The sequence below is a fragment of the Microcaecilia unicolor genome, chromosome 4 (assembly GCF_901765095.1).
Source record: "Microcaecilia unicolor chromosome 4, aMicUni1.1, whole genome shotgun sequence".
In the NCBI taxonomy this organism is placed as follows: Eukaryota; Metazoa; Chordata; class Amphibia; order Gymnophiona; family Siphonopidae; genus Microcaecilia; species Microcaecilia unicolor.
Genome location: NC_044034.1, coordinates 19,903,953 through 19,928,576, shown reverse-complemented (window position 1 = coordinate 19,928,576; position 24,624 = coordinate 19,903,953). Strand labels below are relative to the sequence as shown.

Here is a 24,624-nt window from a genome sequence, read left to right as displayed (position 1 = left end):
CTACACACTAGTCATATAAACGATACTAAAACTGTGATAAGTCAAGTCATGAAAATTACATCCAAAATTAAGGCAACCATTCTCTGTCTTTTGTTAAATTACTTTAAATCATTTTAATCGATGCAATTTTGGAACACATACAAGTCAAGAAGCAAACCTCTACAACTCTGTCCTTGGGAGTATGCTGTTTGGAAGGGCAGATAGATGTGAAACTCTTGGTAAGGGAAGAAGTTTGCTTTTTCATAAACTTGGGCACTTGGGAAGAAATGTTTAATCCAACACTGGATTCAGGATAACGTTGGAAGTCAGGGAGGCTGGGAAAAGATTTCTGATTCTTTGGGAGGCCTATATCCAAACCTTGCCACCAAGAGTACGGAGTATGGTTTTAAAATGAATTGCATAGGGGGACCACGTGACGCCATGCTGGAAAGCGGTTGCATCTGAACGCTTCTCCGGCACCTGACCTCTCCCCCACGCGCATTGAATAACGATTCCGCTTAGCTGAAATCCATTCCTGGAACGGGAAACGGAGCTGATTAAGGACACGTAAATAATAGCTTAAAAACAAGGGGAGATGGCGTCTAAAACAGCACAGAAAGATAAGTTGCGCCAAAAGACAACGGATCTTAAGATGGCCGCCGCATCCAGCAGCGCGGACCCGACAGTGGCTTCGATCTGGGTCTCTGAAATAACAACAGAGATGACAGCGGTTTTAGAAGATTTACTAGAACGGCGACTTACACCAATTGCTACGAAATTGGAAATACTACAGACGAGAATGGAAGATCTCACACGCGAATGTGTTGCCTTCCAGACGAGAACAGGAGAGGTGGAAGACCGGGTAATGGAAGTGGAAGAGACACAAAAAAACACTTTTAAGAACAGTGGAGACTTTGGAACAAAAGATAGAGGACCTGGAAAATAGGTCCCGCAGAAACAACCTCCGTTTGGTGGGCCTCCCTGAAAAGTTGGGGGGCAGGGATTTAACATCAGCTCTGGAACGCTGGTTAATGGAGCAAGTGAAATTTCCCCCTGATTTAGGCCCACTGAGAGTGGAAAGGGCACATCGCTTGGGAACACGCAGAGATACGGATTCAAGACCACGTGTGGTCATTTTGAAAGTCTTAAATTTTGCTCATAAGCAGTGGATTTTACAGGCTTCACGAGGAGAGAAAAATCTGATGTTTGAAAACAAACGTATTATCTGTTTTCAGGATTACTCAGTGGGAGTGGCGGGAAAAAGGAAAGCTTTCTCGTCAATCTGCTCAAAACTTTTTGCAATGAAGAAACGCTTCACTCTGATGTATCCAGCGATTTTAAAGATAACGCACGAGGGAACAACTCGCACTTTTGAAAAGCCAGAAGAAGCCAAGGACTTTGTGGAGCAGATGGCACAGGAGGAGGGGAACAACCGGAGCGGAGGAGTACCAGATTAAGAAATGTAGAAGGATAACAGGAGATAATGAAAGAAGCTATCGTGGACTATAATGACATTTATGCCTGATAACTATCGGTACATGGGCTAGTGGCCAGTATAATAGAAGAGGGTATTACAGTTGTTATAGAGTTAACAGTTTTGAGAGAAGGAGGTAACTGGGGCACAAGCCTATGGACTGGATGAAGAACGGAGAATTGAGAGATGGAATGAGTAAGGAATGTGTGTGAGTATGGGTTGAAGTTAAAATATCTGTGAATGTTAAAGAACCAATATGTTGAAGTTATCATCTCCCTATTTCTTTTAAGATAAGGAGACACAACACAAAACAGACATTGAATAGGGGGAGGGAGGTTGGGGGGTGCCTATACGTGGGGATTCCCTATCAGGGAACGGCCAAAAGAGGGGGGGAGGGGGCAAGGGGACGGGAGGGAGTAGAGGGGAGGAGGGACAAAGATAGGGGAGGGAAGAGGGAAATGAGAAGGGAGCTGGACACACTAAAAGAGACACAAGGGGATATTGCAGGGGAAGAGGCCCAAGAAAAAGGGAGGGAAGGAACAACAATGGATGAATATGTGGGTACATCACAAGATTTGTCCCGGGAGGGCAGTGGCTGGGATGCCCCCCGGGTAGGTTTAGGAGTAAGAAATTATGTAAAATTTGATGAAGACCAATTTGGGCTTCAATGGTTAAGTTGATCACGTGGAATGTGGGCGGGATCAACTCACCCATTAAAAGATCTAAAATTTTACAGCAATTACAAAGATATAAAATTGATGTGGCACTGTTACAAGAGACACATTTAAGCAAGGAGGAACATGCTAAGCTGCGCACCTGGTGGGTACAAGACTGCATAGCCGCAAATGCGATGGGAAAAAGAGGGGGAGTGGCGATTTTAGTACGGAAAGGAGTGGCAACATCAGTGAGACCCCTCACGATAGACCCCGGAGGGAGATATGTCATAGTAGAGCTTGAAGTAGATGGACAGAAGAGTGTGATCTGCAACTTATACGCACCTAATCAGTATGATAAAAAATTTTATAACTCGATAATAGGCCATCTGATGAAATATGCTGGGTTACCTATAATAGTTGGTGGAGACTTTAATACTGTGTGGGAACCAGCGATAGATAGTACCCAAGGACAGAGGAGGGATGGGACAGCGTCTAACCAGGGATTAAAAAGACTGGGGAAAATGGCAGATTTGATAGACATATGGAGGATGCTTAACCCCTCAGAGAGAGATTTTACACATCATTCTCGCGCACATGCATCACAAGCCAGAATAGACTATTTACTTCTCACTAGAGACTTATTTGGACAGGTGGTTACAACAAATATAGGACCATACACAATATCAGATCATGCCTGGGTATATATGGAATGGGAGATGCCTAATAGAAATACCAAACAAAGATCCTGGCAGTTCCCCCTGGAACTATCTACAGATAGACAGCTGGGTGAAAAGCTTCAGAAAAGCTGGGAGGAGTATAAGACATTAAACCAGGAACACGAGACTGACCCCTTGCTGTTCTGGGATGCCGCCAAGGCGGTTCTTCGGGGCGAAATTATTAGCCATACACATCATGTACGAAAGGCCCGAAACAGGGAAATAATAAGATTGAGCTCTATGATCTGTAGAGCGAGACAGTCATATGGGAAAACAAACCAGCCAGAGCAACGTACTAAGCTATTGGAATTGCAGGTGGCTCTTAATGAATTACTGCACATGCGAGCAATTAAATCGCAAAACTATTATAGATTCCAACTACATAGATATGGTAATAAATCAGGGCGCATGTTGGCACGCTTGGCCAGACCTAAACCACAAAATGGGCGGATACTACAAATGAGAGATAGTCAGGGACAGATCGTAAGGCAGGATGAGAAGATAGGTGAAATCTTTGCCAGATTCTATAAACAATTATATGAAACACCAATGGACCAAGGGCTCCAGGGCTCTCTTTATTTAGACACACTACAACTCCCAGGTATAACTCAAAGGGAAAGAGATATGCTGAACAGTCCAATTCAAGAAGAGGAAGTAGATTTGGAAATAACGAGAGGGAAATTGTTGAAGGCCCCAGGACCAGATGGGATGCGCATGGAATTTTATAAACTTATGAGAGAGAAGATTACGCCTGCGCTTACTAAATACTTTAATAAGACAATAGATATAGAAAGATTACCGGTAAATCTTTCCAGGGCACAAATTACAGTGATACCAAAACCTGGCAGGGATCCACAGATACCGGAATCATATCGACCGATATCACTGTTAAATGTGGAGGTGAAACTGTTAGCAAAAATAATGGCAAATCGGTTAGCGAAAGTGCTGCCAAATCTAATACATGAGGCACAAGTAGGGTTTGTAAAAGGAAGGACGTCTGTTAAGAATATAAGACGAATTCTAGGGGCATTAGAGATGAGAAAAAGAAATAATACACCAGCGCTACTCATCAGCTTTGACGCCGAAAAAGCGTTTGATAGAGTGCACTGGGAGTTTCTCTTCGCCACGTTAGAAGGCTATGGAATCACGGGACGCTTTACATCAGTAATTAAAGCTTTATATCACGACCCGAGGGCAACAATACGAGTTAATGGGTTGGAGACAGAGACTTTCCCGATAAGGCGAGGTACCAGACAGGGATGCCCATTATCCCCATTACTCTTTGTGCTGACCTTGGATCCTTTGATCCGTACCATCATAGAAAATCCTTTGATAAAAGGGATGCCCATTGGTAAATATCCCTTTAAGATAGCAGCTTTTGCAGACGATCTACTAGTAATGATTACTGAGCCTCAGAACTCCCTTCATAATTTAATGGAAACGTTTGAGGAATATGGGGACTACGCAGGCTTTAGACTGAATCTCTTGAAATCAGAGGCATTAGCTTCCTCAGAAGAAGTAAAACAGGGATGGAGACAGGGATTTCCCCTGAGTTGGGCGACAGATTCCTTTAAATACTTAGGGATTAGACTAACTATGGACACTACGCAGCTGTATACGCTCAATGTAAATAACCTATTATCAGACACGAAGAAACATCTTGCTAACTGGGTAGGGCTACCTATATCACTGAGAGGCAGAATAAATTTAATTCGCATGATGATTTTTCCGAAATGGCTTTATGCCATGCAAACGCTGCCTCTTCGGCTTTTACAGAAGGATTTGAAGAAAGTTAATAGGGCTTTTAGTCAATTTTGCTGGGCAAAGAAAAAACCCAGATTGCAAATGCAATTTTTGATGGGGGGATGGCAGAGTGGGGGACTAGGTTTACCTGACCTGCGTAGCTATAATAATGCTTGTCTATTGAGACATATAGGGGATTGGGTGAACAAAGCAGAGGATTACACTCCGGTAGAGATGGAACTAGAATACTTTGCTCCTCACAACCTTTTAACATTGCTACATCAAGAACGGCGAGGCCTGCCCATAGGCCTCAAGCAGTGTGTGCTGCTACAGCCATTGAGGGAGACATGGAGAGGGTTTGTCAAACTTTTGGGGGGAAAAGCCACAATTACGGGGTTACTGTCAATAAGGGGTAACTTGAACTTTGATCCGGGAAGAGAGAATGTGGCGTTTTGTAGGTGGGAAGCTCAAGGGATTTCAAGGATAGAACACATGTTGGATGGGGAAGGGAAGATGATGAAATTTGAGGAGGTACAAAATAGCTTGGGCACACATTGGGGAGATAGGTTTGCATACGCCCAGATTAAACATTATATTCTAAGCTTAGACCAACTAGCTCTGCAGATGAAAGTGGAAGAGAAAGTGCGAGAGTTTTTCCAAAAGCTGGAGTTTACTGGGGCGACAGTGTCGGCAATACATAAGGCATTAACTTTAATATCCATGCCCAAGAAATTTCAGTCTATTAAACAACAGTGGGAAAGGGAATCAGGAGGGAAATTGGAGACTTGGGATGTAAGAGCTACTTTGAGAAACATTCCCGCCCTTACGGTGGATGAGAAGTTGAGAGAATGTGGTTACCGAGGAGTTATGAGAGCTTACTTCTCCAGACAACAACTTGCACATATAAACCCTGGAAGTAGTACAAGTTGTGTTAAATGTAATGCTGCAGTACACACGCTGTATCATGCCTTTTGGGGATGTGTAAAGATCAGAGCCTTCTGGAGTAGGATACAGTCGTATATGTCCACTATAGTGGGACGAGTATTACGAGGGTCCTGGGACCATTATGTACTGGACACACAGTCAGGGTTTCGGATGAAAGATAAAGGGATAAGGATTTGGTGTCGGAAAATATGTTTAGTGGCCAAGAAAACTATATTACAACAATGGGTATCTCCGGACCCCCCGTCCTACTGGCAATGGAGAAATCAAATTCATTTGTTAGCCACATGGGAAGCCAGAGAGGCGCGGGGATCCCTCAAGAAGAAAAAAGCCTTTATGCAAATTTGGAATAGCTATGTAGATACGTTGAGCCCACGTGGTCGCAGCCTGCTCTTGAACTTGACATGTTAGATACAAGAATATATATTTGTACTTAAGGAGGATATAGAATGTGATAAAAACCCCTTGAATGATCTCTGTCTTAGGGGGAGGGGAGGGGGAGGGAGGGGGGGGGGAAAAAGGGGGGGTAAAGGAGGGGGATAAAAAACTGTTTAACTGTTCGTTGATGGATGATATCACTGAGTTGTAAGTTTGGAAACATTGGGGAGACATGTTGTCGAACCTGGATTATAGAGGTGATAATATGTATATAATATCAATAAAAAAGTTGAAACATAAAATGAATTGCATATGTAATCCACTTAATATGTTTGTTTAGCAGGTAAGTATGAAGGATGAGTGGGGTGCTTTTGGTGGGGGGGGGGGGGAGGGTTCAGAGATGGCTGCGTATCAGTAGGATGAGTTAATAGGTTACTAGATATAGATGGTAGAGGGTCATAAGAGACTCAAGAAGAACGTCAGGAAGTATTTTTTCACGGAGAGGGTGGTGGATGCTTGGAATGCCCTCCCGCGGGAGGTGGTGGAGATAAAAACGGTAACGGAATTCAAACATGCGTGGGATAAGAATAAAGGAATCCTGTGCGAAGGAAGGGATCCTCAGGAGCTTAGTCAAGATCGGGAGGTGGGGCTGATGGTTGGGAGGTGGGGATAGTGCTGGGCAGACTTATACGGTCTGTGCCGGGGCTGGTGGTTGGGCGGCGGGGATAGTGCTGGGCAGACTTATACGGTCTGTGCCAGAGCCGGTGGTGGGAGGCAGGGATAGTGCTGGGCAGACTTATACGGTCTGTGCCAGAGCTGGTGGTGGGAGGCGGAACGTAGTTGGGAGGCGGGGATAGTGCTGGGCAGACTTATAGGGTCTGTGCCAGAGCTGGTGGTTGGGAGGCGGGGTTGGTGGTTGGGAGGCGGGGATAGGGCTGGCCAGACTTATACGGTCTGTGCACTGAAGAGGACAGTACAAATAAAAAAGTAGCACATATGAATTTATCTTCTTGGGCAGACTGGATGGACCGTGCAGGTGTTTTTCTGCCGTCATCTAACTATGTTTATATTGATTCATGGGACATCTTTTGACTGCCTCATTGAACACAGTAGCTTTTTCCAGCAAACAAATGATTGATGAAAATAATATATTTAAAATACAGTAACTACCTTAAGTTCCCCAAGTTTCTCGGATGTTGGTGAAACAATTGTGAAAAATCCACCAATTGGATGATCTGGAGACAGATGTGGCAGCCCCTGGACTTGGACTCTTCCAATAGGAAGATGATCAAGTTTGGTCATCACCTCCAGTACAAGCACGTCCATATCTAGAGCAGATAAACAGTCAAGATAGATTAGATTATACATATAATTTAATAAATGATATCCATTTGTGATACACGTGCTGAATGGAAAACCACATCTTTTCATCAGTTTTAGTGTCTTATTGCCCAAGTCATAAAATTAAATATACTGCTTTGCATATCAATTTTATTCTGAAGTTTATATTCTTAAAAAATAATATCACAGTTTTTTTTTAAACAGCCTTACCCTTAATATATCACCAGCTAAAGTACAGTGCATGTCAGACCTTGGCAGTGCTACACAGTTTATCAACAAGTTACTGATGTAAAAGACAACTTATTTCTCGTATTTCGGACTCCCTTCCCTTCTCTGACTATTCTCTGACCCTATAGGAGTGGAGGAGTGGCCTAGTGGTTAGGGTGGTGGACTTTGGTCCTGGGGAACTGAGTTCGATTCCCACTTCAGGCACAGGGAGCTCCTTGTGACTCTGGGCAAGTCACTTAACCCTCCATTGCCCCATGTAAGCCGCATTGAGCCTGCCATGAGTGGGAAAGCCCAGGGTACAAATGTAACAAAAATAAAGTAGATACTATTGGAGATTCTACATGGAATGATGCTACTATTGGAGATTCTACATGGAATGTTGTTGCTATTCCACTAGCAACATTCCATGTAGAAGGCTGCGCAGGCTTCTGTTTCTGTGAGTCTGACGTCCTGCACGTACGTGCAGGACGTCAGACTCACAGAAGCAGAAGCCTGCGCGGCCACATTGGTGATCTGCAAGGGCCGACTTCTACATGGAATGTTGCTAGTGGAATAGCAACATTCCATGTAGAATCTCAAATAGTAGCAACAGTGGAGGAGTGGCCTAGTGGTTAGGGTGGTGGACTTTGGTCCTGGGGAACTGAGGAACTGAGTTGGATTCCCACTTCAGGCACAGGCAGCTCCTTGTGACTCTGGGCAAGTCACTTAACCCTCCATTGCCTGCCGCATTGAGCCTGCCATGAGTGGGAAAGCGCGGGGTACAAATGTAACTAAAATAAAAAAAAATAAAATATCTCAAAATGCAGAAAACAGTTCAAACCAGCATTCCCTCAAATCTGCACAAAAGTTCTCTAGTACTTCAATATTGTGTTTTGAATTATGAGAACCAGTCACCACCCAAGGACCTAGGCCTTGTGGACAATACAATTAAATCCTCTGCTCTGTGTACAGTGACAGCCAACAACAAATAGAATGTTAGACATTATTATGAAAGGAATAAAGAATAAAATGGAGTACATCATATTTTATTTATTTAATACACTTATACCCCACATTATCCCAACACAACTGCTGGCTCAATGTGGCTTACAAAATCTGGAAGGTGTTAAACCCCGGTAAATTTAGTTACAAAATAAAGTAGAGGGAGCAAAAGATCCTAAAGCGGAAAATGTTATACATGGAACATGACTAAAGAATACGTCCATATTGCCTCTGTATTGCTCCTTGGTGTAACTGCATCTTGACTACTGTGTGCAATTGTGGTCACTGCAGCTCAAAGATATAGCTGAATTAGAACATGGACAGAGAAAGTGACCAAAACAATAAAGGGGATGGAAGACGTCCCCTATGGAGAAAGGCTGGAGAGGTTAGAGCTCTTTATCATGCAGAAAAGATGACCAAGTCGATATATCATAGGGGTCTGTAAAGTCAAGAGTACAAAGACTAGAGAACACACTTAAATTACTAAGCAGTGCATTTAAAACAAAATGGAAAATTACTTTTTTCAGTCAATACATAATTAAGTTCTCAGATCCTTTGACAGGAGATGATGTGATAAAAGCAGTGTAGCTGGGATTAAAAGGAGCCGGACAAGCTCCTGGAGCCATTCTTGGAAAATAACACATGCACGTAGATTTGAAAATACAGCCTACATTATAATTCGCCGATTTCACCCACACAAACGGCAAGTCCAAAATGTGCAGCAACTTTATATCCACAAACTGAATAATATTTTTCCACCTTTGGTTCTAAAATTGTACAACAACCTGGCTCAGTCTTGAATTATAAAAATTGTTTTAACATAATGGTTATTAATTCCCTGGCATTAATGCCTCTGGCATTAAAATTTTAGTATTTATTTTACTCTGCCGTACTCCTGGCAAGTGGAGTGATATTCAGGAATTATTATATGACTAGTAAAAAAGCCCCGTTTCTGATGCAAATGAAACGGGGGCTAGCAAGGTTTTCTTCTGTGTGCATGTGGGAGTGTGTGTTTCCCTGCCCTCTCTCCCTTCCCCTGTGCTGTGTCCCCTCTCCCCTCGGAGTCGAGTCCTTCAGTGTGTGTTTGTGTTACAGAAATAGTGAGGGCTTCTGCCCTCTCTCCCCTCCCCCCTCTGAGTCCTTCACTGTTACAGAGAGAGCGATTTGATTTCGTGCTTTGCTGTGTTTTCCTTCACTGTTTGTGTTACAGAGAGAGTGAGGGCGGGGCAGACACTCATGGGGAAACCGGATATCTCTCCCCCTTCACACTTCCGGCTGGAGGCTTCATTTAGAACGTTGGTGGTGCCTTTTATATAGAGAGATTTTATTACACAATTTGTTACAGAATTTAAGTATTTTATTAGGCAATACAAACTTACGTTTAGAGAACTTAGCAGATTCTAATGTCTTGAATTTCTGTTCCTTTCTGAATTTGTTAGGTTTTATGTTTCCACTTGATTATCTTAGCTTATACCATGGAAACATATTTAAATATTTCCTCTACAGATTATTGGCTGGAAACCTCTTGTTTGGTTAGACCACTATTCCCTAGAATTTACACTCAGATGGAGAGCATTTGTACAACAAATAAGGCCGCTTCAAGGTAGCCATCTCTCCAGAAGTAAAATAGATGCTCGAGAGTTATATGGTCTCCGATTACTTCAAGTTTAGATTTAACATTATCTGACTCAACAATAATGTTACAGAATTCGTAAGGGTGTGTTGGATATATTTAATAAAATTGCCCCTTTAATGAATCTTCCCATACCTTGTAGGCATTTAACACCTTGGTTTAAAATAAGAGCGTAGGAAATTAGAAAGAACCTGGAGGAAACATGGAAATCCTGGAACTTGATTATTATGGTTATCAAAAATTAAATGCAATACAGTCTCTACTATCCAACGTAAATGGAACTGACCTGTTGTCGGACAAGTCGGATAATATGGAAAATGGTAACCCCGAAAACAATGCATAAATGAAGGCAAAGGGTTCTTGATTTTTAAAAATTCTTGATTAACAACACTATAGCGCTAAAACATAATTACTATACTGTAATATACTATAACATGACCAACACTGTAAAAACAATTAGAGAGAGTACTGTACTATATATAGTAGCAATGCAACTGACAAACATAAATTATAAAAGTGTTTTATAAAATTTTGTGATTAATGTTTGTTTCCCCATTTTTCTTCTCTTCATCGCTGCAAGGTCACACCAGCATGTTGTAGGGTGAGATAAATAATACCTAGGGCAACAGGTACCCACAGATTACTTATACCAAGATTCCCTGATGCATAAGTCTGCCTAACAGACTCACTAGCTCTGTCTAGGGTGAGATACAGGAATCTTGCTTCTGGCACCTCTCCAGGTGTTGGTGTGTAGAGTGAAAAAGAAAGACACAGCTGATAGATAGATATATATTAGCTTTATTATGGATAAGAAAATAGAAATACTCTGCGCTAGCTTATGCAATAAAAATATCCCTTACTGATATGAGCACTACCAAAATATATTGTCTAAACTACACTCTGATTATCCTGAGACTAAGTACGGTAATGATTAGAACAGTACAAATGATAACCTAATAATCCTTATGAAACTTATCACATCTTATGCAAAATACAGATTAGCTGCTTTCCCTGACCAAGAGCTGACATAAACCAGTCGTACTTAGATAAAACCACTGCCTAACCCCAGACCAGGAAATATATCACTGTGATCTTACCACGCTGTCGTGATGACGGCTTCAGATAAGACCGGAGCAGAATCTCCCCAGACGCTATTTTAGCTGTCGGTGTCTTAGGTAGTGCAGGTCTTTATTAGCCCACGTAGGTTCCCGTCACTCCTTTGGTTATCAGAGCCAATATCTCTGCCACAGGTATTTGCACCAGGATGCAGGTCACGAGGTTGGTATCATACAAAGTCTCTGGCTCCCCCGAGCCTTGCTGGATTTCTCAGGTCCTCTTACCAGTTGCCCCCCTTCCAAGGATCTCCGACTCACTAACTTACTTCTGTTCCCGCTTTCCCCGTACCTCTCGGTCAGGTGACGGTAGGAACCAATCATGATCTTGTCCAGTTCAGTACATGGGCAAGAAGAGTTCTTTGTTTTGTGACCTTGGAGAATGGTAACTTCTGGAGCCATGTCTGCCTCCCTACTCCGTTCTCAGGGTGATAGAAGGGGGTGTTTAGAACACAGACTGTCCTTGGCTTTAGCAAGCCTGTCAGTGATTTTCCACAAGCTGAAGCTGGATCTTGCTGACACAGAGATGTTGCAGCAGCCATCTTATTATACCAAGATATCATAGGCTTGTATAGGCCAAGACCAGCTTAGGCTAGATCACAGGGAAATACCCCTACAATGTCAATAACATTACATCAGTAGCTGTCACTTCCTCTTGTTGTTCCACAGATGATCTTATTACAGCTATGATGTTAATCTTAGCTGCTTTTGAAGGAGTAGATTACATACAATTGTTGGTTAGGTTGAGCGAGTATGGAATAAACGGGACGGTTCCAAACTAGTTTGGAGAGTTTTTACAAAAGAGATCATAGAGTCAGGGTACCGCTGGGCTCCCCGCTTTCACCGTCTTTGTTTAACCTTTATCCGAGTAGGATGGGTTGTATTTTATCAATTTATTTTAGTTACATTTGTACCCCGCGCTTTCCCACTCATGGCAGGCTCAATGCAGCTTACATGGGGCAATGGAGGGTTCAGTGACTTGCCCAGAGTCACAAGGAGCTGCCTGTGCCTGAAGTGGGAATCAAACTCAGTTCCCCAGGACCAAAGTCCACCGCCCTAACCACTAGGCCACTCCTCCACTGTTGCTACTATTTGAGATTCTACATGGAATGTTGCTATTCCACTAGCAACATTCCATGTAGAAGTCGGCCCTTGCAGATCACCAATGTGGCCGCGCAGGCTTCTGCTTCTGTGAGTCTGACGTCCTGCACGTACGTACGTGCAGGACGTCAGACTCACAGAAACAGAAGCCTGCGCAGCCTTCTACATGGAATGTTGCTAGTGGAATAGCAACATTCCATGTAGAATCTCCAATAGTAGCAACATTCCATGTAGAATCTCCAATAGTATCTATTTTATTTTTGTTACATTTGTACCCCACGCTTTCCCACTCATGGCAGGCTCAATGCGGCTTACATGGGGCAATGGAGGGTTAAGTGACTTGCCCAGAGTCACAAGGAGCTGCCTGTGCCTGAAGTGGGAATCGAACTCAGTTCCTCAGGTCCCCAGGACCAAAGTCCACCACCCTAACCACTAGGCCACTCCTCCACTCAATGTTCAGCGTTAGTCTTCTCATATGCAGATATTTTTTTGCCATGCACTGCTTTAGATAACATTTGAAGATATAATAACCTCCTTCAAAAAGCATATTATAAGGACAGAGAATTGGGCTAATGAAATGTTTTTAAAAACTGAATAGGTTGAAGACAAAAGTAGTCTGGTTTGGAGCTTATGAGATATTACCAACGAAACATCTTATGGTGGATTCAGGGGAAAAATTGCAACTTGAAGATCACACTAAACTTCTTGGGATAATAACTGACTCAAATTTGCTGTTTGACCTACATCTAAAAGCTTTAACAAAAACATTTTTCTTTAGGCTCAGACAACTGAGGGCAATACGTTCTATGCTACACCCATGTAGTTTTAAAAGTGTGGCACAGACTATTCTTTTGCCATACTTGGATTATTGCAATTCAATACATGGAGGCCTTTCATGTAAATTAGTAAATAATTTTTTTTGCCCATGCGTGGGATAAACATAAAGGAATCCTGTGCAGAAGGAAGGGATCCTCAGGAGCTTAGCCTAGAATGGGTGGCAGAGCTGGTGGTTGGGAGGCGGGGCTAGTGCTGGGCAGACTTATACGGTCTGTGCTGGGGCTGGTGATTGGGAGGCGGGACTAGTGCTGGGCAGACTTATACGGTCTGTGCCGGGGCTGGTGGTTGGGCGGCGGGGATAGTGCTGGGCAGACTTATACGGTCTGTGCCAGAGCCGGTGGTGGGAGGCGGGACTGGTAGTTGGGAGGCGGGATAGTGCTGGGCAGACTTATACGGTCTGTGCCAGAGCCGGTGGTGGGAGGCAGGGATAGTGCTAGGCAGACTTATACGGTCTGTGCCAGAGCTGGTGGTGGGAGGTGGGACTGGTAGTTGGGAGGCGGGGATAGTGCTGGGCAGACTTATAGGGTTCTGTGCCAGAGCTGGTGGTTGGGAGGCGGGGTTGGTGGTTGGGAGGCGGGGATAGGGCTGGGCAGACTTATACGGTCTGTGCACTGAAGAGGACAGTACAAATAAAAAAGTAGCACATATGAATTTATCTTCTTGGGCAGACTGGATGGAACGTGCAGGTCTTTTTCTGCCGTCATCTACTATGTCTACTATGTTACTATGTTAAATTACAATTTCTGCAGAACATAGCAGCCAGACTGATATTTGGACTGGGTAAATATGAGAGGGCTACCCCGCAGTTGCACAATTTACACTGGCTTAAAGTTAGTTTTAGAATACAATGAGGTACATTTTCGAAAGAAACGCACAAGTTGGAATTTGGACATCTTTGTAAAATCTCCAAAACTGGAGGCAGGGAAAACCGTATTTTTGAAAAAAGATGGACGTCCATCTTTTGTTTCTAAAGTACCATCGACGTCCTTGGATTTGGACATCCCTAGACATGGACGTCTTTGACTTTCGGTGATTTTCGAAACCAAAGACGTCCATGTCAAAAAAACGTCCAAATGCAAGCCATTTCGACGTGGGAGGAACTTTATAAATTGCACACGAAACAACTGGCACCCAATATAACTCCCTTAAAACTGGTAATATGACAAGAATGAGCCATACTTGTTAATAACCTTGCTGTTGCATTTTAAGCTATCTGTAAAGTCTGTAGAATATTATTTGGAAGCCTTAACAAGGCATTACAGTAGTCAAATGCAGGTATAACTAATTCTTGCAAAACCATGCAGAAATTATCAGTAGATAACAAGTTTTTCAACCGTCTAAGTTTCAATTTAAAGAAAACCTTCCAAATTATACTAGATACATAAGGTTTGAATGACAATGATGAATCAACAATCACTCCTAGGTACTAACGTTTTGTAACAATTGAAACCTCCACACCAATGGAGGAGTAGCCTAGTGGTTAGTGTGGTGGACTTTGATCCTGGGGACCTGGGTTCGATTCCCACTGCAGCTCCTTGTGACTCTGGGCAAGTCACTTAACCCTCCATTGCCCCAGGTACAAATAAGTACCTGTATATAATATGTAAACCGCTTTGAATGTAGTTGCAAAAACCACAGAAAGGCGGTATATTAAGTCCCATTCCCAACATACTACAAGGAAACTCTATAGGTACAGGTTAACATGACAAAATCAGAATTTGTGACAAAATCAGAATTTGTGTCTTACTAAGATTCAGTTGAAGGCAATTTGCCTTGAACCAATGTCTAATCACCTGCAAACAAATATTCAGAAAACATACAGATTCTTTTACTGAATTCTTCAAGGAAAAATACAACTGAATGTCATCAGCATATACTTTGAACTGAACTCCTAGTGATGTCAAAACACAACAGAGTGGGGCAAAGTAGCACAGAAAGCAATGAACCCTGAGGTACAACCAATATGAGATTTTGCTCCCACTCTGTACACAAAAGCATCAATTTGACAAAAATAAATAAACAAAAATCTAAACCAACTCAAAACTATATCATGAATACCAAAACTATATATAGTCTATTAAAAACTTGCTATACTGCTAAACTGACACAGCAGTTCCCAGCGATGTACAGGCTAAAATAGAAAAGAAACAGAAAGGAATTCTATAAAATTAACAGAACAGTGAGAGAGAAAAACAACAGAAAGGATAGAGCAAAGAAACGCTAAGCAAGGAGAAGTAGAGGCTGACCAAAAAGGCAAATCCAACACTGAAGATATTGTGAAGAACTACTTTATTGTTGCTGACCCGACACGGTCCGTGTTTCGGCGCCACAAGACGCCTACATCAGGGGTCATGCATTGGTTCCTTGGACAACACTTTATATTCAAAGCCGTTGGGAGAAACCCACTCAAGAGGCTGTGGTGCAACCAAACTGGTCAAAGGGCATTCACAAATCAATGGACACACACTAACAACTACACGCAGACCCCGCTGTGGCTGTTAGTATGTGTCCACTGATTTGTAAATGCCCTTTGGCCAGTGTGGTTGCACCACAGCCTCTTTCTTGAGTGGGTTTCTCCCGACTGCTTTAAATATAAAGTGTTCTCCCAGGAACCAATGATGTAGGCGTCTTGTTGCACCGAAACACGGATCGGGTTGGGTCACCCTTTATCAGAAACAATAAAGTAGTTCTTCACAATATCTCCAGTGTTGGATTTGCCTTTTTGGTCAGCCTCTACTTCTCCTTGCTTGGACTTCCTGACGTAGAGGTTGCCTCCTGCACTTGGTTTTGACGCAAAGAAACGCTAAACATAAGGCATCTTTTACCAAACCACACTAGCAATTCCCGTGCAGCAATGCAGACAAAACCCATTCAAATTGTCTGCATTGCCACACCGGGAAAGCGAATGCTACATACCTGTAGAAGGTATTCTCCGAGGACAGCAGGCTGATTGTTCTCACTGATAGGGTGACGTCCACGGCAGCCCCTCCAATCGGAAACTTCACTAGCAAAGTCCTTTGCTAGCCCTCGCGCGCCCGCGCGCACCGCGCATGCGCGGCCGTCTTCCCGCCCGAAACCGGCTCGAGCCGGCCAGTCCAGTATGTAGCAAGACAATACACTTCAAGGGAAGACACAACTCCAAAGGGGAGGCGGGCGGGTTTTGTGAGAACAATCAGCCTGCTGTCCTCGGAGAATACCTTCTACAGGTATGTAGCATTCGCTTTCTCCGAGGACAAGCAGGCTGCTTGTTCTCACTGATGGGGTATCCCTAGCCCCCAGGCTCACTCAAAACAATAACATTGGTCAATTGGGCCTCGCAACGGCGAGGACATAACTGAGATTGACCTAAAAAATTTACCAACTAACTGAGAGTGTAGCCTGGAACAGAACAAACAGGGCCCTCGGGGGGTGGAGTTGGATCCTAAAGCCCAAACAGGTTCTGAAGAACTGACTGCCCGAACCGACTGTCGCGTCGGGTATCCTGCTGCAGGCAGTAATGAGATGTGAATGTGTGGACAGATGACCACGTCGCAGCTTTGCAAATTTCTTCAATGGAGGCTGACTTCAAGTGGGCTACCGACGCAGCCATGGCTCTAACATTATGAGCCGTGACATGACCCTCAAGAGCCAGCCCCGCCTGGGCGTAAGTGAAGGAAATGCAATCTGCTAGCCAATTGGATATGGTGCGTTTCCCTACAGCCACTCCCCTCCTATTGGGGTCAAAAGAAACAAACAATTGGGCGGACTGTCTGGTGGGCTGTGTCCGCTCCAGGTAGAAGGCCAATGCTCTCTTGCAGTCCAATGTGTGCAGCTGACGTTCAGCAGGGCAGGAATGAGGACGGGGAAAGAATGTTGGCAAGACAATTGACTGGTTCAGATGGAACTCCGACACGACCTTTGGCAGAAACTTAGGGTGAGTGCGGAGGACTACTCTGTTGTGATGAAATTTGGTGTAAGGGGCCTGGGCTACCAGGGCCTGAAGCTCACTGACTCTACGAGCCGAAGTAACTGCCACCAAGAAAATGACCTTCCAGGTCAAGTACTTCGGATGGCAGGAATTCAGTGGCTCAAAAGGAGGTTTCATCAGCTGGGTGAGAACGACATTGAGATCCCATGACACTGTAGGAGGCTTGACAGGGGGCTTTGACAAAAGCAAACCTCTCATGAAGCGAACAACTAAAGGCTGTCCTGAGATCGGCTTACCTTCCACTTGGTAATGGTATGCACTGATTGCACTAAGGTGAACCCTTACGGAGTTGGTCTTCAGACCAGACTCAGACAAGTGCAGAAGGTATTCAAGCAGGGTCTGTGTAGGACAAGAGCGAGGATCTAGGGCCTTGCTGTCACACCAGACGGCAAACCTCCTCCAATGAAAGAAGTAACTTCTCTTAGTGGAGTCTTTCCTGGAAGCAAGCAAGATGCGGGAGACACCCTCTGGCAGACCCAAAGAGGCAAAGTCTACGCCCTCAACATCCAGGCCGTGAGAGCCAGGGACTGGAGGTTGGGATGCAGAAGAGCCCCGTCGTCCTGCGTGATGAGGGTCGGAAAACACTCCAATCTCCACGGTTCTTCGGAGGATAACTCCAGAAGAAGAGGGAACCAGATCTGACGCGGCCAAAAGGGAGCAATCAGAATCATGGTGCCTCGGTCTTGCTTGAGTTTCAACAAAGTCTTCCCCACCAGAGGTATGGGAGGATAAGCATACAGCAGACCTTCCCCCCCAATCCAGGAGGAAGGCATCCGACGCCAGTCTGCCGTGGGCCTGAAGCCTGGAACAGAACTGAGGGACCTTGTGGTTCACTTGAGATGCGAAGAGATCCACCAGGGGGGTGCCCCACGCCTGGAAGATCTGTCGCACCACACGGGAATTGAGCGACCACTCGTGAGGTTGCATAATCCTGCTCAACCTGTCGGCCAGACTGTTGTTTACGCCTGCCAGATATGTGGCTTGGAGCACCATGCCCTGACGGCGAGCCCAGAGCCACATGCTGACGGCTTCCTGACACAGGGGGCGAGATCCGGTGCCCCCCTGCTTGTTGACATAGTACATGGCAACCTGATTGTCTGTCTGAATTTGGATAATTTGGTGGGACAGCCGATCTCTGAAAGCCTTCAGAGCGTTCCAGATCGCTCGCAACTCCAGAAGATTGATCTGTAGATCGCGTTCTTGGAGGGACCAACTTCCTTGGGTGTGAAGCCCATCGACATGAGCTCCCCATCCCAGGAGAGACGCATCCGTGGTCAGCACTTTTTGTGGCTGAGGAATTTGGAAGGGACGTCCCAGAGTCAAATTGGAGCAAATCGTCCACCAAAACAGGGATTCGAGAAAACTCGTGGACAGGTGGATCACGTCCTCTAGACCCCCAGCGGCCTGATACCACTGGGAGGCTAGGGTCCATTGAGCAGATCTCATGTGAAGGCGGGCCATGGGAGTCACATGAACTGTGGAGGCCATGTGGCCCAGCAATCTCAACATCTGCCGAGCTGTGATCTGCTGGGACGCTCGCACCCGCGAGACGAGGGACAACAAGTTGTTGGCTCTCGTCTCTGGGAGATAGGCACGAGCCGTCCGAGAATCCAGCAGGGCTCCGATGAATTCGAGTTTCTGCACTGGGAGAAGATGGGACTTTGGGTAATTTATCACAAACCCCAGTAGCTCCAGGAGGCGAATAGTCATCTGCATGGACTGCAGGGCTCCTGCCTCGGATGTGTTCTTCACCAGCCAATCGTCGAGATATGGGAACACGTGCACCCCCAGCCTGCGAAGCGCCGCTGCTACCACAGCTAGGCACTTTGTGAACACCCTGGGTGCAGAGGCGAGCCCAAAGGGTAGCACACAGTACTGGAAGTGGCGTGTGCCCAGCTGAAATCGCAGATACTGTCTGTGAGCTGGCAGTATCGGGATGTGTGTATAGGCATCCTTCAAGTCCAGAGAGCATAGCCAATCGTTTTGCTGAATCATGGGGAGAAGGGTGCCTAGGGAAAGCATCCTGAACTTTTCTTTTACGAGATACTTGTTCAGGGCCCTTAGGTCTAGGATGGGACGCATCCCCCCTGTTTTCTTTTCCACAAGGAAGTACCTGGAATAGAATCCCAGCCCTTCTTGCCCGGATGGCACGGGCTCGACCGCATTGGCGCTGAGAAGGGCGGAGAGTTCCTCTGCAAGTACCTGCTTGTGCTGGAAGCTGTAAGACTGAGCTCCCGGTGGACAATTTGGAGGTTTTGAGGCCAAATTGAGGGTGTATCCTTGCCGGACTATTTGGAGAACCCACTGATCGGAGGTTATGAGAGGCCACCTTTGGTGAAAAGCTTTCAACCTCCCCCCGACTGGCAGGTCGCCCGGCACTGACACTTGGATGTCGGCTATGCTCTGCTGGAGCCAGTCAAAAGCTCGCCCCTTGCTTTTGCTGGGGAGCCGCGGGGCCTTGCTGAGGCGCACGCTGCTGACGAGAGCGAGCGCGCTGGGGCTTAGCCTGGGCTGCAGGCTGTCGGGAAGGAGGATTGTACCTACGCTTGCCAGAAGTATAGGGAACAGTCTTCCTTCCCCCGAAAAATCGTCTACCTGTAGAGGTAGAAGCTGAAGGCTGCCGGCGGGCGAATTTGTCGAATGCGGTGTCCCGCTGGTGGAGAGACTCTACCACCTGTTCGACTTTTTCGCCAAAAATGTTATCCGCACGGCAAGGCGAGTCCGCAATCCGCTGCTGGATTCTATTCTCCAGGTCGGCGGCACGCAGCCATGAGAGCCTGCGCATCACCACACCTTGAGCAGCGGCCCTGGACGCAACATCAAAAGTGTCATAAACTCCTCTGGCCAGGAATTTTCTGCACGCCTTCAGCTGCCTGACCACCTCCTGAAAAGGCTTGGCTTGCTCAGGGGGAAGAGCATCAACCAAGCCCGCCAACTGCCGCACATTGTTCCGCATGTGGATGCTCGTGTAGAGCTGGTAAGACTGGATCTTGGACACGAGCATAGAGGAATGGTAGGCCTTCCTCCCAAAGGAGTCTAAGGTTCTAGAGTCTTTGCCCGGGGGCGCCGAAGCATGCTCTCTAGAACTCTTAGCCTTCTTTAGGGCCAGATCCACAACTCCAGAGTCGTGAGGCAACTGGGTGCGCATCAGCTCTGGGTCCCCATGGATCCGGTACTGGGACTCGATCTTCTTGGGGATGTGGGGATTAGTTAGAGGTTTCGTCCAGTTCGCAAGCAATGTCTTTTTTAGGACATGATGCAAGGGAACAGTGGACGCTTCCTTAGGTGGAGAAGGATAGTCCAGGAGCTCAAACATTTCAGCCCTGGGCTCGTCCTCCACAACCACCGGGAAGGGGATGGCCGTAGACATCTCCCGGACAAAGGAAGCAAAAGACAGACTCTCAGGAGGAGAAAGCTGTCTTTCAGGAGAGGGAGTGGGATCAGAAGGAAGACCCTCAGACTCCTCGTCAGAGAAATATCTGGGATCTTCTTCTTCTTCCCACGAGGCCTCACCCTCGGTGTCAGACACAAGTTCACGGACCTGCGTCTGCAACCGGGCCCGGCTCGACTCCGTGGAGCCACGTCCACGATGGGGGCGTCGAGAGGTAGACTCCCTCGCCCGCATCGGCGAAGCTCCCTCCGCCGACGTAGTCGGGGAGCCCTCCTGGGAGGTGGCCGCAGTCGGCACCGCACGCGGTACCGACGTCGGGGACCTCACCCCGGGCGATGGGCCAGCCGGCGCCACGCTCGACGGTACCGGAGGCGCAAGCACCGCCGGTACCGGAGGGGTAGGGCGCAACAGCTCCCCCAGAATCTCTGGGAGAACGGCCCGGAGGCTCTCGTTCAGAGCGGCTGCAGAGAAAGGCATGGAGGTCGATGCAGGCGTCGACGTCAGTACCTGTTCCGGGCGTGGAGGCTGTTCCGGGCTGTCCAGAGCGGAGCGCATCAACACCTCCTGAACAGAGGGTGAGCGGTCCTCTCGGTGCCGATGCCTGCTGGGTGCCGACTCCCTCGGCGACCCAGAGCTCTCGGTGCCGACGCGGGGAGGGGACCGGTGTCGATGCTTCTTCGACTTCTTCCGAAGCATGTCACCGGAGCTCCCCGGCACCGACGAGGAGGACGTCGAATCCACCCGTCGCTTCCTCGGGGCCGAGACCGAAGAGGGTCGATCTCGGGGGGGCTGTACCGCAGGAGCCCTCAGGGTAGGAGGAGACCCACCCGAGGGCTCACCACCACCAGCAGGGGAATGGACAGCCCTCACCTGCACTCCACCCGATGCACCACCGTCCGACGACATCAGCAGACGAGGTCCTGGTACCACCGACGTCGATGCAGCTATCCGATGTCTCGGCGCCGATGCAGAGGCCCGATGCCTCGATGCGCTCGATGCAAGGGCGGCCGAGGAAGATGGTCTGGACGCTGACTACGTCGATGCACTCGAAGATCCCGGTGCCGATGCCGACGAAGAGCCCGAGAACAACACGTTCCACTGGGCTAGTCTCGCTACCTGAGTCCGCCTTTGAAGCAGGGAACACAGACTGCAGTTCTGAGGGCGGTGCTCGGCCCCCAGACACTGAAGACACGACGAGTGTCGATCAGTGAGCGAGATAACCCGGGCGCACTGGGTGCACTTCTTGAAGCCGCTGGAAGGCTTCGATGTCATGGGCGGAAAAATCACGCCGGTGAAATCAAAAGCCGAAATGGCGAAAATTGAAGCACCAAAATTTAGAGGGAGAAAAATCTCGACCGAGGCCAAAAAGAGGCCTACCCCGACGACGAAAGAAAACTTACCGGGGCAAAAAGCTGGAAGTACGGGGAGGATTGACACGAAACCCGGTGGAGGGTTTCCGGAGCACTTCCCGACTTTAGAAAAGCTTTTCCGAAGAAAAAAACACGCTCAAAAAACAATTTGGACGCGTGAGGTCAACTTTCCGGGGCCCGACACGGCGAAACACGACCGTACCGAGTGCGGACAAAAGAAGACTGGCCGGCTCGAGCCGGTTTCGGGCGGGAAGACGGCCGCGCATGCGCGGTGCGCGCGGGCGCGCGAGGGCTAGCAAAGGACTTTGCTAGTGAAGTTTCCGATTGGAGGGGCTGCCGTGGACGTCACCCTATCAGTGAGAACAAGCAGCCTGCTTGTCCTCGGAGAATCACTAGTATGGTTTAGTAAAAAGGGGTAGATAAAGAGAAGAATCAAGCCAACAAAAAAATAAATTCTAACATTAACTCAGCACAGGAGGAAACAGAAACTGGAAAGTAGTGGGGAGGAGCAAGAACCTATTAATCAAAAACTTATGTCACAGTGTCAATGCAAAAGTAATATCTAACATTACCATCAAATATTCTTCACCTGTTAAATATGAAGCAAACTGCTTTGGTCCACAGCGGATAGCATAACGTGTGGTTGTTTTCACTGCTTTCTGCTCCAGCTGGGTGGTATCCCTTGGCCGAAATGTTGTCCCATCTGATGTCTCCCCCCACCATCTCACCCTGATGATGGTGGGAGCTGGTGGTTTTGGGATAGTCCATAAGATTTTACAGACTGTGAGTTTCAGAAAGCAGCGCAGTTGCCCTTCAACTAGAGGTGGCAAGCTTGTAGAAGGAGAAACATCGCTAGCCCCTATGAGTAAAGAAAAATATACACTATAAGACTCTAAACAGCTCACAATTAGGCCATATGCACTAAGTATCTTTACAACAGACCCAAAAGGATGTACTAAGCTTTTTTCCTATTGAAACAAAATGAGAGCAACTTTTAAAAATTAAACAGGGAGAAGGCCCTAACTTTCACTATGATGAATGGAACAAGATTCCCAAATTCTACTCCTGTTCTTTCACTAACTTTTAGGTATACATTTGTACCATTTGTTGTATTTCAAATGTTTACTTATTATTTTGGATTTAGTTCACACCTTTTGTGATAGTAGCTCAAAATAGTTTACACTCAAGTACACTAAGTATATTTCTCTGTCACCTGAGGGCTTACAATCTAATTTTGTATCTGAGGAAATAGAGAATTAAGGGGTCCTTTTACTAAGCTGCTGTAAAAATAGGGCTTGGCAAACTCTTACATAGGTATTTCCCGCACGCTAAGGCCATTTTTACCACCGGAATAAAAATGTCTTTTTTCTATTTTTTGCATTCATGACCGTGCGCTGATGTTGCCATTAAAGTGCAACCATTTTGTTAAATTACCATGTGCGCACTTACTACCACCCACTTTGTAGTTGGTAAGGGATCATAAGGTATCCGTGCACTAACTGGTTAGAGTGGGAATGCCCGCTCTCTGCCTCAACAAAAAAATATATATATAAATTTTTTTTTTTTTTTTTTTTTTGCTGCGTTAGGTGCAAGTTAGTGCCGGAATCGGCTAACGTCGTTTACGGTAATATGTAAGCCACATTGAGCCTGCAAAATGGTGGGAAAATGTAAATGCTACAAATAATAATAATAACACAGCTTAGTAAAAGGGCCCCTAAGTGACTTGCCTAAGATCACAAGGAGCAGCAGCAGATTTGAAAAGGGATTACCTGGTTGTTAAACCAATGATGTAATCACTAGGCTGCTCCTCCACAAGATGCATATAAAGTATGTTATTAAGAGCTTGTCTGAGGTTGAGTGGGCATGGAAATAAAGCTTAGCAAACAATTATAATTTGAGGGGATACTTATTAATTGAACTGACAATACATTTCTTGACCACCTTTCAGAAGCTGATCCCCCTTCCTGAAATCAAAACAGGACTCCGTGGAGGAAGACAGAGAGACAACTCACAGCCATGACAAAAGCTCAGACAACTATCCCAGATGGAATGAACAGTTGCTCCCATTTTATTTATTTGTATTTATTTATTTATTGCATTTGTATCCCACATTTTCCCACCTCTTTGCAGGCTCCATGTGGCTTACAATACATCATGGATAGTGGAAATGAGAAGAGACTAGACATCTGGTATTACAGAAATTGGATTTGGGTTGCATGGTAATGGAATGCATAATAGTGATATAATAGAAAGCATTTTAGATCTATGAGGGAAAAAATAGTCTATCTCCCGTCCCATTTTAAATTTAGACCTCTCCTATTTCCAGTAAACAGCGTATTTTTAATTTTATTCTGCTTAAACAGCTCGACCCAGGGAAAGCAATGGCTGTATGAGAAACTCAGGAGCCCTCTGGAACGCGCGCGTTACCTTTCTTCCGCCGGCTGCCCGGTAGCCCCTTCCGCGTCTTCATGCTGTGTTGACAGCCGTTACGCTTCCCAATGACCCATCAAAGCTCGAACTGTCCACAGTGTCCAGCACTCTAACTGTTCCCTCAGCAACGCGGCGGAAGTTCAAACCAACAACCGCCTGCGCCTGCCCACATCCTCCGGCGGGCAACCCGCAGCCTTCAGTTGCCGGAAGTGACGTCACAGCACGAAGCGTGTCGGGAGTTGTAGTACGCTCCCTCCGTCCCTCATTGAAAGAGAGGGTACTATTTTTTATTTTTTTTAATGTTCAGTTGATTTATTTACTTACTATAACACTTTTTCTGTTTAC

At 46.2% G+C, this 24,624-nt stretch overlaps 1 protein-coding gene across 1 annotated transcript in view; it reads right to left on the bottom strand.

The window, feature by feature from the left end:
• The window catches only part of C2CD3 (C2 domain containing 3 centriole elongation regulator), a 374,295-nt gene extending 349,976 nt beyond the window's left edge, over nucleotides 1-24,319 (bottom strand). Inside the window, exons 1-3 of the mRNA XM_030200012.1 lie at nucleotides 24,277-24,319; nucleotides 22,439-22,708; nucleotides 7,059-7,216 (exon numbers count right to left, since the gene is read on the bottom strand). Coding sequence (XP_030055872.1) covers nucleotides 7,059-7,216; nucleotides 22,439-22,708; nucleotides 24,277-24,319 — 471 coding nt within the window. The remainder of the gene's footprint in view (nucleotides 1-7,058; nucleotides 7,217-22,438; nucleotides 22,709-24,276) is intronic.
• Between the last annotated feature and the right edge of the window lie 305 nt (nucleotides 24,320-24,624).